This window comes from Prosopis cineraria, unplaced genomic scaffold, assembly GCF_029017545.1.
Source record: "Prosopis cineraria cultivar Desert tree isolate PC_DT_omini unplaced genomic scaffold, ASM2901754v1 PC12, whole genome shotgun sequence".
NCBI lineage: Eukaryota > Viridiplantae > Streptophyta > Magnoliopsida > Fabales > Fabaceae > Prosopis > Prosopis cineraria.
Window position 1 is genome coordinate 42,639,270 of NW_026555343.1, and position 17,344 is coordinate 42,656,613.

General features: G+C 32.0%; 1 protein-coding gene and 1 long non-coding RNA gene across 2 annotated transcripts; both read left to right on the forward strand.

The window, feature by feature from the left end:
- Nucleotides 1-1,619: 1,619 nt before the first annotated feature.
- Nucleotides 1,620-4,247, forward strand: LOC129288269 (abscisic acid receptor PYL9-like). Its single transcript, XM_054924775.1, has 3 exons — nucleotides 1,620-1,929; nucleotides 2,759-2,974; nucleotides 3,616-4,247. The coding sequence occupies exons 1-3, from the start codon at nucleotides 1,801-1,803 to the stop codon at nucleotides 3,820-3,822; spliced, it is 552 nt and encodes a 183-aa protein (XP_054780750.1). The 5' UTR covers nucleotides 1,620-1,800; the 3' UTR covers nucleotides 3,823-4,247.
- An 11,874-nt stretch (nucleotides 4,248-16,121) lies between these two features.
- Nucleotides 16,122-17,342, forward strand: LOC129288272 (uncharacterized). Its single transcript, XR_008587970.1, has 2 exons — nucleotides 16,122-16,616; nucleotides 16,921-17,342. It is a non-coding gene; the product is annotated as an uncharacterized LOC129288272 (long non-coding RNA).
- Nucleotides 17,343-17,344: the final 2 nt, after the last annotated feature.

Here is a 17,344-nt window from a genome sequence, read left to right on the forward strand (position 1 = left end):
AATAAAATGTTCTGAGTATCCTTATGTCTTGTCTTAATTATATAAAGTATAAACCTTCAATCTATTTGAAGTGCATGTCCTACTGTATTTTTGTTTTTGCTTCTCCTTTCAATCATTATTAGAGGACAGTATCTTACGGCTAATTAAGTATAGCATTAAAATTAAATAAACTTTTTCATGGTCATATTTCAATTTTTTTATGTAAATTATGTTTAAAAAATAAATTATTTTATAAAATAGTATAAGATAAAAGATATTAAAGAGCTTTTTTTTGGTAATATATTATTTGAAAAATAAAAATGGGATTAAATTGTTGGGTGAGGGTTTTGAAAATTAATATTATTTTAGGGGGCATATCAACAAAGGACCTGGAAGCAATTTAATTTCACAGAAAGACTTCTAAAAAGTAAGCATTGACAATTAATAATTTAAATTTTTGTGTTAACAAGTATCCATTTGCCTAGATTTTATCAAATACTCATTTCATTAAAAAATATAAAATATTTTTAATTGAACCACACTTTCTAATAAAATAGTTAGTTATCTTTAAACTAACACTATCTTTCTTTCTTTCTTTTTTTTATACACAATATTATCGTTCTATATTTACTCATACTTAATAGGATGTTTTATTTTAAAATAAATATAAAGTCATTTATTTATTAGAGAAACTTTTGATAAAAGTATATTAATTACATCTTGAAATAATAAAAATACTTTTTATTTTTTAATATTTAATTTTTAAAAAATGATAGAAGCATATTAAATTTTTTCAGAAATCTTCCGTTGAAATTCTTTTTTAGAATTATAAAAAAGATAAATGGAGAAAAGCAAAAGAAAACAGGAGAGGAACATGGACATGGATTTCACTTTGATGATATATATTCCCACAATGTGGACTCAGCTGCCTGGGCCCAAAGAGGAAAGGACTTTGCTTGATGATAAAATACTTTACCATAAAAATGTCAAAAACCTAATCACCCGGATGTATTTCCTCAGTCCTACTTTCAAGGGTTGACTTTCGAGAACAGGCATCCACTTTAAGGATGAGTGGTAGTCACAAATCATACTAGCATCTTTCCCCTTACCCATCCCATCCCATATTACAATATTTATCAACATAAGTCATTACTAATAACTATATGTCATGGGCCAAAAATGCTAATAAGTATATTTCATCCATAATTAATTTTTTATACCATTTATAGAAAATTGTTTAAGTTAAATATAGTTTTTCTTGGTTTTGTAAAGCAACCAATTGCCATTTTGTGACACATTGGTAGATAATATAAGGATATACTATTATCTCCAAACCTATTTACAAGAAATAATTTATAATAATTAATATAAGGGACCGAAAGTGTTTCGAACACAACTACTTAACATGTAAATAATCACAAAATTTATAATAAAAAATAATTTACAAGTTAAAGTTTAATTAAAAATTGTTAAGTATAAATAAATTCTGAGGTAATATATAATAAAAATATGAAAACATGAAAATAAAAAAGTATATAAAAATTCACGACCTCAGTTTTATAAGTTTTGTTTTCATCTATATATTCTTGTAAAGCTAAACTAAGCCTCATAGGTGAAAATATATATTAAAAAACAATAATAGAGGAAGAAGAAAAGCGAGGCTTAGCCTCTCACTGTGCCTCTTCTATCACCAATCACCGTTGCTTTGCTTCTTGCCTTTGCACTCCTCCGTCTGCAACCTAACATACCAAAGCATATCCCTTTTCCTCTTCTCCGGAAGGAGGCCTCTGCGATATCTGAAAGTTTGGTTCAACGATCGAGATGAACAACGTCAGGGAATCCTACGGCGTGATTGAGATGCAGTACATACGGAGGCACCACAGGCATGAGCCCGGGGAGAACCAGTGCACTTCAGCTTTAGTTAAACACATAAGGGCTCCCGTTCACCTTGTGAGTCGCTCAAATATGATTCCTCGGGATTAAGACCAGGGGATTTACTTGTAATTCTGAAATCTGAACTGGGATTCCTTCTCGGTGTTGCTGTGTGGGGGTGATTTGCTGAGAGTCGAACCATTTTTCCCGGGGTTTGACTTTTATTTTTGTTCGGGGATCCGAGCGACTTCCTCTCGCCTCTTTCGAGCTGGAGGGTTATTCTTGACTTTGGGTTGTAGTTTCATTCGTTTAGATTGATATCATGAAGTAATTTTTAGTTATGAAATACTCTGGGGCGAAGTGTACTCCTTTTGTTGGAAGAATTTACTCGTGTTCCCATGTTAATCATCGAGTTTTGGAAGCCTTAATTAGCTTTATATTTCTGGAGGTTATATTTTTACGTCTTGCTTGATAGCTTATCCTGTCTACTTTTCCCTTTCCGATTAAAGTCTTTTGCTTGTATAGAACCTGCAGGCTGCGACGGTATAATAAGAAGTAAAATCTAAACAGCTACGCCACTCCCTGGATATGGATGAAAATGCCTAGGCAAAAGTGAATCTGGCACTAGGAGAATTCTTCACCTTTCTATTATGATCTTACCACTAAACTGTTTGCGGACTTGTTTCCAAGATACCTTGCATTGTAAAACAAAATTATTTTAAGTTCTTAACTCTTGATCAATCCCGATCATCTTTTATGTTCAGTCCGACAGTCAACGGAGGTTCAAAGTCGTGATTTTGACCGTCCTCGTGTATTTGGGCATATGTTTATGACGTGAAGAATTTGTTGCAGAAGATTAAATTTAGATGACAGAGCATCTGACTCAACTATGTTTCCTTTGTGTCAGGTTTGGTCGCTGGTTAGAAGATTTGATCAACCGCAGAAGTATAAACCTTTTGTTAGTAGATGTATCGTGCAAGGGGATCTTGATATTGGGAGTGTTAGAGAAGTAAATGTTAAATCTGGCCTTCCTGCTACAACCAGCACCGAGATGCTGGAGCAACTTGATGATGAGGAACACATTCTTGGCATTAGGATTGTTGGTGGTGACCATAGGCTGAGGGTATGCCAATTTGTATATTACCTAGATAATTAGGATAGGAGATTGAATAGAAAATTACCCATGTTTGTTCGTCATTGAACTTATTGTCAAAGTTGGGGAATTGAATATTCACATGCTGTTAATATGGTAGTAAAAATTCACTTAGGTCTTGGAGCTTTACTAAGGGAAAGGCAGTATGGTGCTTAAATTGTAACCACCACCATTTCATCATCCAAAAAAGAAAATGTAGAAGAAGAACCATCATTGTTGTTAAGCGCATTGATCAAAGCTATAGTGTTCTGTTGATCGGTGGAATATTACAATATTGCTCAGTACCTTAGCAGGTTATGTTATAAGGATTTTTATCTTGTCAGCTTCTGCGCCTGCATAATGACCTAGTCACTTATGAGTATCAAGTTGTGAACTGAGATAATCTTTCCCCTCCTGCAGTTGTATTATGGCTCGCTGCAAAACCAATTATCAGAGCTAAACTATAAATGTATAAAATTTGGATATTCTGTGCATTTTAGCATCTGATGTTCCATCAGAATCACTTTGTGTGGATCACTTTAAAATAAACTTTAAGAGATGAATTTTCGGTTCTGCTCATCATTTTGTAAGCTGAATGAATGCTAACCCAATTGTGTATGTGGAATCTGCAGAACTACTCCTCCATAATCACTGTCCATCCGGAGGTCATTGATGGGAGACCTGGAACGATGGTGATTGAATCATTTATGGTGGATGTGCCTGATGGGAACACCAGAGATGAAACTTGCTACTTTGTGGAGGCCTTGATCAGGTGCAATTTAAGCTCCTTGGCTGATGTCTCAGAGAGGATGGCAGTTCAGGTGGGATCAGCCCCATGATCAACCACCAGTTATGGTTTATATGAGAATGATGCTGGGATTTATACAACTACACTTGTCATCACATTCTTATCTCGAGGTCAGATGTGGAGACCGGTTGGACTATTCTTCCTTCCATGTTATCTGGAAGTTTTGAATAGGTTTGTTGCGCATTATTCTTCCATAACATGGATACCCCTTCCCTCTCCTCTCTTCCTTCTGCTTCCATTTCTGTGTATTTCACGTTAGAATAGCCAAGTTTCCCCTCTTCCGTAATCAAAAGATAAGATTTTCAGCTTCATGAGCACTCAGTGATGGAACTGCTGAAGTTCTTTTCTTTTCTTTTCTTCTCTCTCTCTCTCTCTCTACATAGTGTTCCTGTTATTTCGTGCATGGTGTTTTGCTACTAATGTTGTGTACATATATATTATGGACTAGCATTTCTATGTTTCATGTTGTGAAGCATGTATATTATTATTATGGAGTAGCCTTTTTATGTTTCAGGTTACATAGCATGTTTTCTGCGTTTGCAAGGAATTATGGTGCTTGCTCTTCTAATGGGAAGCATCCTTTTGGTTCATGTCATGCATCCAACATTGATCCGCAGTGGATATGTATGTATGTATATGTATGTATATATATATTTGTTTGATAAATTGTTTTTATTCATTCAATAATTATTCCAATTTTTATAAACATATATAATAATTGATGCATATTTTCGTTTTAGTAGCTATTATGAAGAAAAAAAAGTTTTATTACTTTAGAGTCTCTCTTCGCACATTCTAATTAAAAATGTAAAGTAATGTCTAGGTTAAAGGATAAATTTCTTCCTAAATTATAAGTCTAAAAGAGATTAATATTTTAAACTTATTTTTGATATAATATTTTTCTTTTAATATTTCACAATAGTGCAATATTGTCTCTATCAGTATCAAATAATTTTGATTGCTAATTGATCTAACAATTATAAAAAATAAAAAAAAAGTTTACAACCCCAAATATTTTTAGACTTATAATTTAAGAGTTAATTTACTATTTAATCCTAATAGCCAAGCCATTGAATTTCAAGATTTTTAAACATTTTAACTCATCACTAACTTTCATAGAAGCTACTTCCAAAGAGCTGTGATATCTGTGTGTGTGTGTGTGTGTCCTTAATTTGGGTTACATATAGTCAGTTTGGGGGAAAAAAAAACACTTGTTAAACATTTGATTGAGAAACATAGGGCTTGTTTGGTTTTTGTTCTTATTTTTTATTTTTAAAAACTAAAATTGCTTTTTAAAGCAAAATAAAATGAAAATCAGTTAGGTCATGTTAATTCAAAAACAGTTTTATAATTAAAAATGGATTGATAGTAATGATTATAGGTAATGAATAACGGTAATTAATAATAAAAATTGATTAAGATAATTATAATTTTTAATAATTAAATGTGGTGTATTTTAAAAATAAAAATAACTTGAAGTTGTTTCTATTTTTTATTTTTAAAAATAAAAAATAAAAAAAGTTTTAGAAATAATTTAATGAAAAATGTTTATTCAAACAAGTTTTTAATTTTTTTATTTTTAAAAACAAAAAATAATTTTTAAAAATAGAAAACAAAGTGGCTCATAAATTCCGGGACATGCTTCCTACGGATCTGAACTGAAGGTTAGCGAATGTATCCTCGTGTAAATTGGGTTTGCATTAGCATTTGTGGTTTTTAATTAAAAAAATACTAGCCGATAAATACTACGGCAAGTAAATAGAATGAGAAGTGACTAGCTTGTCATATCTGACTGGAGTCAAATTGGCTCTGCTTCAGGCCACGTAAGGATTGATAACTTCGCTTTAAGTCACAGCCATTGCAAAGGAGTGCTCATTCCGAGAACGTGAGTATTCCCATTTCTGCAAGATAAAGACAACTCTCTCTTCTTGATGAGTTCTTAAAAATAATAATAATAATAATAAAGAACCAATTTTAGTTATCTTTTCCATTTCAAGTTTATTTACTTTTTGTCCACTTTTCTAAACACAAACATATTATGAAAGTAATAAAACACTATATTTAGATACAAGACAATATAAAATCTAGACTCATTTTTCATAATAGATTTCTTCACGTGGAAAATACAGCATCAAGTTGGTGCTATCGATACATAATAACCAATATCATTATTCAATACAAAATAATATCAATATTATATATAATATTAGTAAACTTTTGAAAAGCTCACTTTTGTGAATGATGAACAATGCTTGCAACTCATTATTTATACTCAAGCAAACAATGCATGGGGATATATGTACAGAGCTAAGACTTTAACTTATTCCAAAAAAAAAATATAAATATTTTAAATTTAGTTTGGATAGTTTAGGTTGATGAATTCTTGTATGAAATTGATGCAACATATCATTTATGCTCTATTTAATAAAAACATATCATGTCAAATGGTTATAAATATAAATTAAATATGTCATTAATAATGATGGCAAGAAAAGGAAATAAATAAAAAAGTCACCCTATTTTAAAAATAAAGTCATTAAAAATAATGATAGATAAGATTTAATATGATTGAACTAGTACAATTTTATTAAATAGAACATTGATAATTGATGCACTGGATCCATGCAATAATTTGTCATTGTTTCCTCTTTTCATATTAAGCTTTTACATTTCAAAAAAAAAAATTCTGCATCTAATTTTCTTTTAAAAAAATAAAATAATGAAAATATAAACAATTAAGTTGTTCAAGTAAAAATTTAAAAATCAGTTGAAAAAGACAATAATATCAGCACCAAACCCCACCTAATAGCAGAATTTTTTTTTAACACAAACATATTATGAAATTAGATAATTTATACAACACTTTGTAATGATCATTTTAACATTAATCAACTATCACTTCTTAACAACCATGAAATTGGGTAATTTCTACTCCATACGTTTTCAAACATAAGAAGATTTTAATCAACAATATACAATTTAAGAAAATTGATTAATTACAATAATTATGCTTAAAAATAAAAAATTGTGGGAACGTGTCATATAGCCCACACTGAACTATTTGATATCCTCTTTGGTCTTCATTATGTTGAGAAAGGAGATATCAATAGATCCAAGTGTTCATTGATTGTGTCAAGACTCTTAACCTCCTTCACTATAGTGATAACAATCAATATCTATTTCATGATGTTATTACTGAATCTAACTCCCCCTTCTTGTTTACCTTGATTCACTGGCATCTATGAATGTTTTGTTGCTATAGGTTCCTCTTATGACTCATCTTTTACAACCTTTTTGACTGCATCTTTGCCGATAAAAGGGGTAGCTCCACACCTTATATAGCCTTGTTGCCTTTGGTGTTTTCCTTCTATTGGGTTCCAGTAAACAATTGACAACAGTTGCAAGAAGGCTTACCTTTGATATGCTGATTAGAGTTAGGGTTTTTTGTGTGGGCTTTTTTTGTGGCTTTTATTAAGCTCCATTGCTTTCTTTGTCCTCTTTTATTTTAATGATATTTTGTCTTCAGGGTAAAAAAAACAAACAAACCCTTTATTGTATGGCAAAACTGTGAGGAGACTTGGGTAAATCCCATTTCTATGTGCCAAGCTAGTGGTTAAATTTTTAAGTTTTCTATGAGATCCATGAAGTATTCATTTCTCATTTTCAACATTCCTGTTTCTTTTTCGTCTTGATTAAGTGTATAAGTGCCTTCTCAATTAATTCTACAGATTTTCATATAAACTCTCTCCCTATCTCTCTCTATCTCATCACACACACACACACACACACAAAAACATGATTTCTATTCGGCCATAACAAATCCATTGCTTTTAACCCAAAGAGTTTGACACAATTGTAATATACAGGGTAATGTACCAAGTTTAATAGAACTATAAAAGCAATTTAATTCGATCGAGTACTACGGGATTAGGTTTGTAAATTTAGACAACCCTGGCTCCATAGCAAAAATTCTATAGTACACACACATATATCTGAACAAGTTGTAATTTGTAAGGCATAAGTGTAATTTATTGGATAGGGAGGCGTACCGGAAGATTGAAATTCTAAAGTCTTTATCTTGATATGGACTGAACGAACTTGTTTAAGTCAATGTGGATAGAAGAGTTACTTTTTAATTCTTTGAAGTTGGCGCACATTTCGATCTTAAGAGCTGACAACATAGATCTTCTCCCTCTACTGGTATCCACACAAACAGTTTTCTAACTCAAACAGTGTGCTAGCACTCTCAGTGTCCGTTCTTCTTTGAATGTTAATTTTCCTTTCTATATGGTGTTTCATGACGCTTAAAGTGTTTTTCCCGTCAGAACTTTTCTAACTCTCTCTTCCTTCATAAGAATGTCCTTATCTACATATAATATGTAGATAAAGGTTTTTATCTTCCACTTAAAAGCTCATGAAAATTTAATTAAATTTATCTCATAAATATAATCCATAATATCATATCTCATTCAAATTTATCTTATAAATTTAAATTATAAAACTGACATGATGTTCTCTCTTATTATGTTAGTTATTAAATTTAATCTATCATATAAAATTAAATTTAAAACTAACATGATATAATATAATATAATATATATCACATATACATATTATATTATATATATACGAATATATATATATATACATATATATTTCAAATATATATATATTATCTATATTTAATTTTATATATCATATACATATATCATATATATACATATATGGATATATATAAATATTTATCAAATAAATATTTAAATATATATATATATATAATTCATTTACTTTATATTACATTCATTGAATCTAGACATATTCTAAATTCAATGAACTTGGACATTATAGCTCGAGTCAGGCTGTTTCTGTGTGTGACCCTATAGGCTCATATGAAATTAGCAGTAGGCTAATTATATTATTAGCCCACAAGTTACAAGTGGCCTCTAACAAGACAACGCAACTACCCAGTTCACATGAGGATCAATGATTCAATGTAACCTATCATACAACTATATCACATTCCTTTTGTCACGCAATATTTCGGTCAAGTATAAGACATGGAGTTTTCATTCTCCTTTACCTAACCGTTACTTTTTCGATCTCTGAATAGACCGACAGTAGCAATAAAAAAACCCTTTTCACTGTAGTATGGCCATACATTTTCTCAGTCTTACTCATCGAGAGGCCCAGTAATATCTCTCACTTAATGTAATAGACAAATTTCATCTTGACCACTCATATTCCTCTGCATGAATATCACTAAATTCAATCATAGCCTTTATGATCACCCGATCAAAGATGACTTTTGACTAAGTCAAAGTTCAGTGGTCACCATGTAGGAATCCATGATGATCTTACACCAAAGGGCTTAGTGATATAATTATATATGAGATAAGCTTATGACTTGTACTATACAGCTTTTTCATAGCAGGTCGATTCAGCACCTCATACTCTTTCAAGTGCTTATGACTTTAATTTGTATCTTTATAATTAATCAAATTCATACTAGTCTTGTTTTATCTATGACCCCTCAAAGATGACCGACCAGGGACATTTAAGACAATCACTATAGTTTATTAAGGGATACAGTTATCACATTGAACATGCAATTGTTATGATAACAAAATAGAAATTCATTAAATAACAATGTGTATAGTATAATGATTAGCTCTAGGCACAATTTCCGACATAATTCTCAAGGGAGAAAAGTGAAACTTTTAAATGCAGTTGTAGAGTGCAAGTTTTGAAGGAAGATGCAATTTTTTCATTAAAATACAAATAATTTACTTTGCTCTATAAAGAGGGTTTGCCCTTGGATGATGATTACAACTTTTAAGGAGGGAATGTAATTTTTAATTTCTTTAGGGGAGTAGAATGTAACTTTTTGTTCATTAATCATTTTACTTGACCCCTCTTCCAAGAATGTGGCCCTATCCCTCCCTACCCCTAATTGTATAATCTCCTCCCAACATAATTTTTTTTGGATGAAAATTGATTCATAGCTACTAAAAGGTTACAAGTCAGAGTACATCAAAAGGGCCATTTCTCTATCCTTCCTCCTTTTCTCTGATAAAAGATGGAGAATGGTTAAAGAAATGACTATCCAAGGATAAAGTATGGGCAAACTTTGCCAAAGAATCACCATGTCTGACATAATCCCTATTAACAAAATTAATATTCACAGTCTATCATCTACTCTACATTGACCTGACCTCCTATATAATGTCTTCAAAAGGGTGGTTCGAAGGAGTCCTTCAAAATCATATTAATGGCATTGGTACAATTAGATATAATATTTACTTTTCTAAGTCCAAGCCTCTAACAGTACAATAACCCAATAGTAATAGCTTCAATTCTAGTAATTGTAGGTGGCAAATATTCAACTTTTACATTGAAACCTAATATCTATCTGTTGTCATGGTGTCTGATGATTCTACTAATACCGCTGCCCCTTCCATAAGTACTGAAGCATCTGTCTCTAAAGAGAAACAATCATGATCTGATTAGTTCTATTGATAATTTGCATTTCCACTCCTTCCATTCTTGGTAAATTTATGCTTTATCTTAGAGTCTCAAAGGGCCCTGAAAAACACATTAAAAGGATTCCAGAGCAAAACTCCTCTTCCTCGCCAAAGACTTTTTTACACTTATTAACCTAGATATCCCAACAGACATATGAAAAAATAGAACTCCAAGGGATACTATAAATAGTGGTCCTCCCTATCTCCTTAGTCATGTTCCATTTAACCTAATCTTAAGTTCTAAATTACAAAAATCCCCTCAATATTCAGGTAAAACTAAGTACAACCATTTGTGTTTAGCATAAAAAAAAATCACGAAGAAGATGCATCACATTTTCTTCCCTGTTACATCCATATAGGTAGTTGCTCTTCTCTTAAATTCCTCTACTTTTGCCTAGTATAGTAGTATGAACTCTATTGTGAGCAATAAGCCATAAAAAATATTTCATTTTTTTTGGGACCTCTAAACTCTAAATGCTCCTCCAAGGAGTACTCTCACGATCTTGTGTACTTGCAGAATGAAACAAATAAGAAAATTTTATATTAAGCATCCCATTAGGGGATGGATTCCATATTATGGGATCTATTTCACTCCTCTCAAAGTGTATGGTAATGAAGCTATAATGTCAACGGTGGATAAATCAAACCATAAACCCAATTTCTAGGTGTTCCAAGACCCATCAGGTTGGATGTACTTAGAAACTTTTTCTTCCATGTTGCAAATTAACATGTTTCCCTTATTGACTTCAACTAACGACATTCCTAAGCTTGTCCAAGTTTCTTTCTAGAAGAAGGTTTGTTGCCTTGTGGTGATTCTTTGCCTTATTCCTCCTTTAAAAGTATTCTAGATATTAGCAATGCTATGCCAGGTTAGCGAAGCACTTTTCATTCTATTCACCTATGGTAGTTAGTTCATCCCACATTTATACTTAGCTCTTATAACTTGAACCCAGAGGGAGTCCCTTTTCTTTATCAAATTCCAATAAAGCTTCATAGTAAAAGCTTGATTGTATAGCTAGAGGTCTTTTATGCCCAACCCACCTTAGCTTTTGCTTTTTATGACTTCCTACCAAGAAACTAGGTGAAGTTTTTTTTAATCTTCCTCATTACCTCATAGAAAACTTTTGCTAGTTTTCTCAATCTTCGTTAAAATTTTAACCGAAAGCATCATTATTTGCATATGGTAAGTCGAAAGAGCTGAGACAATAGCCTTAATGAGCACAATTCTTCCTACCATGTTAAGGAATTTACCCTTCTAACCAGCCATCCTCTTCTTTGTCTTGTCCAGGATAAGGGTGAAAAGACTGATAGAGGCTTTCCCATGAATGAGTGGGATACCTAAATACTTCCCAAGATCACCCATAAGGTTAATTCCCATCTCTCTACACATCTCCAAGCTTCTGTTTAGATGCGCATTCTAAGAAATACAAAGTTTGGTTTTTATGCTTATTCATTCGTTGTCTCCAGATTTGACAAATTGACTTAAACAACTTTCTATAATTTGAACCTGCCCCAAACTTGCCTCCCTAAAGAGAAAAAGGTCATCTACAAAGAAAAGATGTGATAGTCGAGGCCCGTCCTTACCCAGATGTATTGGCTTCCACTTCTTATCTAGTAATGTGTCTTAATGATATAACTTAAGTTTTCCATACAAAGAGTGAAAATATAAAGGGATAAGGGATCTTCTTGTCTCAACTCTCAAGATGATGTGAATTCCTCTAACGCTTCTCCATTCCATAGGACCCTGAATTTTGCACTTGATATACATTATAAAATTAGCTTACTCAACTGATCATTCACGCCAATTTCTTTGAGAACAGTTTCAATAAAGCCCCATTTCATCCTATCATAGACTTTTCCCAAATTCACTTTCACTGCTATACACCCTTTCTAACTTGATTTCACTTTCATTGAGTGGATTACCTCTTATGAAATAATAATGTATCACTCCCTTGCCTCCTAGCTATAAAACTACATTGGTGTTGATCAACCAATTTATCAATAATCTATTTTATGTTGTTTGCAATCACCTTAGTAATGACTTTGTAGTTGATATTGCATAGAGAGATAGGGTGAAAATCTTTTATATATTCAGGTTTTTCCCCTTTTGAAATAAGAACAAAATTGGTTTGATTTAACTTATCTAACCTATCTGGATTCTCAAATATTCCTTTAACCATTTGGTAAGGAATTGCCAACACAAAATTATTTGAAAATTTAAATAAGTATTTATAAGTTTGAAACTAGTTAAATTTTTGAGACTAAGAGGTCATTTAGTAAGGCTGAACATGTAACTCGATAGTTCGAGAAACTCAGCTTGACCCAAAGGAAAAAAATGCCTAATGTTTTTTTAGGAATGGTTGGGCTGGTCGGAAACTGAGGTCGGGTAGGCTTGAGCCAGCCTGTACAACCATTTTGCTCAACTGACCTAAGGTACTTATATTTTCATTTTGTTTACTTTTTATCAAAAAGAAAGATTTAAGGTCTATTTGAGTAACCTACAAAAACACATTTAAACTAGCGTATTTTTGCCAAACCTGATAAATTTTTGAATTTGCCAAACGTACTTTTGCAAAAATGTAAAGTAAAAGAGTTGAAGAAGGAAAAGAACCTAGTGGCAAATTGACTTTCATGCTATAAAAAAAATTATTTCTCACAACACTAAACTTTCAATAATTTACCTAGATATTACAAATTTAAAATTTGGCCTGATTAGTGCCGAGTTTCAAATTTTTTTTTGTCAAAAACGTACATAGAACTTGGCTTTTATCAAGCCAAGTTCTTTTTAACATATATATATATATATATATATATCTATCTGTCCCATCATCTTTTTTTTAGCCAATTTTTTTGTCAGATATAGAACTTGGCTTCTATCAAGCCAAGTTTTATTTAATTTAAAAAAATTAAATATATATCTCATTCCCTCTCTCTTCAGTCAAGTTTTAATCAATTATTCAGGTAAAATTTAAATTATACAATCATTATTCCAACATTATTAACTCCATTAAAGACTAAATAATTAATTGAAGTCTTTAAAAACTCAAACTATATCAAACCCTAGATTTTCTATCATTAAGAAATCAAAAACCAAAGAAAGTATGTGATTAAAAAATATTTAAAACACGTATATAGTTTAAAAAAGTTTGAGATCAGACTCAAGGTATCTATTATGGAATCCTATCTTTAAAATTTTGCTTACTCTTTGTCTTAATTTCTCCTTGTGCACCGAGCAAGAGGAAGACAAAAAAGAAAAAGAAAAAGGAAGTGATGTACGCAGAAGAAGAAATAGAATTGAAAATAATAAAATAAGTTAGTTGGTCCCACATTTTGGTATTCATTCTCTCTTTCCTCTTTTTTTTTTTTTAAATCTTCTTCCTTCTTTTCTTTTAAAAAATTAATAATCTATAAACCCTCCCTCCACACACATATTATGTAATTTTTATAGTATTTTCTTAACATCTTAAAAATTAAACTCTACTATTGTATTTTGATAAACACAATTTCTTTAATATTTATATGATTATACATTTTTTATTTAGATTTGAGGAGTAAAAATAGAGATGTTATAATAACTTAGTGTAATTCATAATATCATGATTGACAATTTTAGATATCTATGATAATTTAGTATCACTCATGGTATAACTTAAAATATGTTAGCAATTTTATTGTTTTTTACTTATGATGACTTAGTCTCACTAAGAACATCTCATTTAATGATTTTAGAGATTTATGTTGATTTATTTAGTTAATCTAAGCGTCTAATGTTGTATTAGACATTAACATTTCAATTTCAATTGATTAGGGACTTCAATTAATTATTTAGTCTTTAATGGAGTTAATGATATTTAAATAATGATTGTATAATTTAAATTTTACTTAGATAATTAATTATTGGCTGAAAAGAGAGAAGATGAGATATATATTTAATTTTTTTTAAATTAAATAAAACTTATCTTCTTCTATATCTGATAAAAAAGTTGACTGAAGAGAGAGATGATATAATAGATATATATTTTTTATGTTATAGAAACTAAATTCTAAGTACGGTTTTGATAAAAAAAATTTTAAAATTTAATACTAATCGAATTAAATTTTAAATTTGTAATATTTAAATAAATATTATTGAAAGTGTAGTTTTGTGAGAAATAAATTATTTTTTTACAGCATAAAGGTCAATTTGCCGAACCTAGCCGCAGCACAGTCACTCACCGCTACTTTTCAGTCGCTCACAGTTGCAACTCACGGTGCGCACACCCTTTTCACCTTTTCCTCCGCTCGATCTGAGATTGAGAATCGCTCATTTGCTTGAGTCCTTCAAGTTCAACCTTTCTTCAATTTCGAATTCATCAGCGGCTTCATCTTCGAATTCACGCTTCGACTTTCGTGGGCTGGCTGTTCTGTTCGTCACTTATTCGGTGCCTTCGTCTTCCCTCTTCGCCTTCTTCTTCGTCTCCGTCTCTTTAACACTGTGCTGATTCGTGCTTGTATGCAACTCGAGCTCGTCTTCATCTTCGTCTCTAGCTCGAGCTGTCTGCAACTCAAGGTATGTTCATTTCATGCTTGCTTCATCTCTGTTCTGATTAGTGTTTCATCTCTTGGCGTGGCTGTTTGTGGCTTCAAGAATATGATTTTTGCTGCATTTTTTTGTTGTTGTTCTTGTGCTCTGATTCTTGACTTCACTGCATGTTCTAAATTTTTCTTGCCTTTGGCTGGGTCCGGCTTGGCAATACTGATTTTTGCTCTAATTAATTGTAGAATTTAAAATTTAGAAACCATGGTATGTAGAGCTTGTTCTGACTTCTGAACTTCACTGCATTTGTCTTAAGTTTTTGGAAACCATGTCTGCTGTTCTGATTTAGTTCTAAGCATGTTCTGACTTATGAAATTCACTTCCTTTCTAATTTTGTTCTGTCAATAGTCTCGTCATTTTTGTTTATAATTTTATATTTATGCTTAGGAGTTTGAAATGGAGGATCAAAATTCGGCAGTAACGCCTGCTCCTAGTGGTATATTTCCTTTGTCACTATCGACTCCTTGTTTGATATGGATGCTTTGTTGAGTTGTTGTTGTTGTTTTCTGATTTAATTGAAGGTTTGTTGGGCCAAAAAAATATGCTTATATTGAGGATTTATTGTTATTTTTACTGTAATTGGTTGTTGTGTGTGTTGTCATTATTTCAGATTTATTTTTTAGGTTAATTTCAGGAAAAGTCATGGCCAAACTAAAGTCATTTTAAGGGCCAAACTGGGCATTTTAGCTCGACTATGCCTGACCCTGCGTGCCTGACCTCTCCCACGTCAAGCATTTTTGGGGCATGGACAGGTATCGGGCTCAAATTTTAGCCTGAAGGGGGTATAGGGTTGGGCAACAGCCAGGGTGGTTCCCCAACCCTGTACGGCCCTGGTCATGCTAATAAATAATGCAGCTCCTCTCACGTATATGTTGTTTTGGATCTATAAATCATTTAATTCTTGTTTTTTATTTTAATCTTGAACTGTGTAAAGTACGAATGCGAGTATTAGGTGATTCAAATAGTTTATAGCTATTTATCAAGAAAAAGTAGTGTGTAGCTCTGGATCAATGTGAAAAATATTTTAATATGATCAAAATCAGAAAAAAAAAAATCCAACCCGAAAAAGAATAATAACACTAGCATAAAAAGAAGAATGAGGGCCCAGATAGATCCTTCAAAACGAAGTCGTTTTATCTCTGCTAAAAAAAGTCATTTTATCAAGTAATTAAATTACAGCGTTAGCTCTTTTTTTGGCAACACCGTTAGAACGCTCGAGATCATTTGCTAGGTTTGGATAGGACTGAAGCGCCATGAGACAAAAAGTAGTTTCGCCATCAATATATGAACGCTGAAGATCATTTTCTCATACAGGATTGTTTTTGGGGAAAATTACGTATAAATTTCATAAAAGGGACTTATCTGCAGATAAATTTAGAAACTATAATCAAATTTTAAAATTTGAGTGTAATTTGAGAGAGATGTAGAAAAACAATATTACCCTTATTTATTAAGTTACAACGACAAAGAAATCTTTTAGGTTTTCTATGCTTCTTACTTCGTATGCCTTCTCCTTCCACGTTTATCTGCATCCCTTCTCCACAGAGCAACCGTGCGAACCCTTGAGCCGTCACTTTCATCTACATCCCTTGGCCGATGCGTTCATCTACTTCTTGCATTGTCGTCTTCCTCTACTTCCCTTTTCAACGCCATCACCTTCCTTCTTCATAGTCTTTGCTTTGTCGCCCTTAAGGATTTTCTCAAGTCTACTCGCATTCACTCTATAATGTTGAGTTTTACTTTCTCTATGTCGTTTCACTGCCATCAATACTGCTGAGATAATTAGGCATGTGAAAGACATATTTACGCATTTTATGTAGTTTCTGTCTTTCTGATTAATTTACAACTTTGGTGTACTTCATTCAAGTATTTGAATGGGTCCATATAGGTTTAATGCCTTTCTTTCTCCATGAATTATATTAAATTCCAATTTTTACCTACTCTAATTTGTCCCACTTATTTTGGCTATTTTCGTTGCTATTTTTTTTCCCCATCGAAGACTAGTTTTAGCAGTTTCTTACTCAATTGGCAGGAAGCTGGCATATCATCTCCTCATGTTTGTGTCATCAATTTGAGTAAGAAGACGCGATCCCTTGATGGGATGAGCAATATTTGTATTGATTATAATTGGCATTGGTGTTGCCCCTCTGTGTGACGCATGGTCAAGAATTTTCAGAAGTAAAATTGCATTAGAATTCGAAAAAGGAGGAAAGAAGCAAAGTGAATGAAGGGCCAGAGACTTGCTCTGTCAGGGCTTGTGAAGTTGGAGGTTTGAGAGCATTTCTACGCCATTAAATACCAAGGTAAGATTCTTAAACTCCTACCCTTTCTTTCTCTTCCATTTTCTCTAGTTGTGGAGTTAGGGTTTCTGTTGGGATGATGATTTTTGGTCCATAATGACTATAAGTGCAAACCTATTGACTTAAATAAAGTTTATGTGAATTATTTAGGTTATT

Bases quoted from the DNA above. Each gene is read 5' to 3' on its own strand.
- LOC129288269 (XM_054924775.1), top strand. From the start codon at position 1,801: ATGAACAACGTCAGGGAATCCTACGGCGTGATTGAGATGCAGTACATA. The intron at 1,930-2,758 runs GTGAGTCGCTCA...CCTTTGTGTCAG, and splicing joins TAAGGGCTCCCGTTCACCTT to GTTTGGTCGCTGGTTAGAAG. The intron at 2,975-3,615 runs GTATGCCAATTT...TGGAATCTGCAG, and splicing joins GTGGTGACCATAGGCTGAGG to AACTACTCCTCCATAATCAC.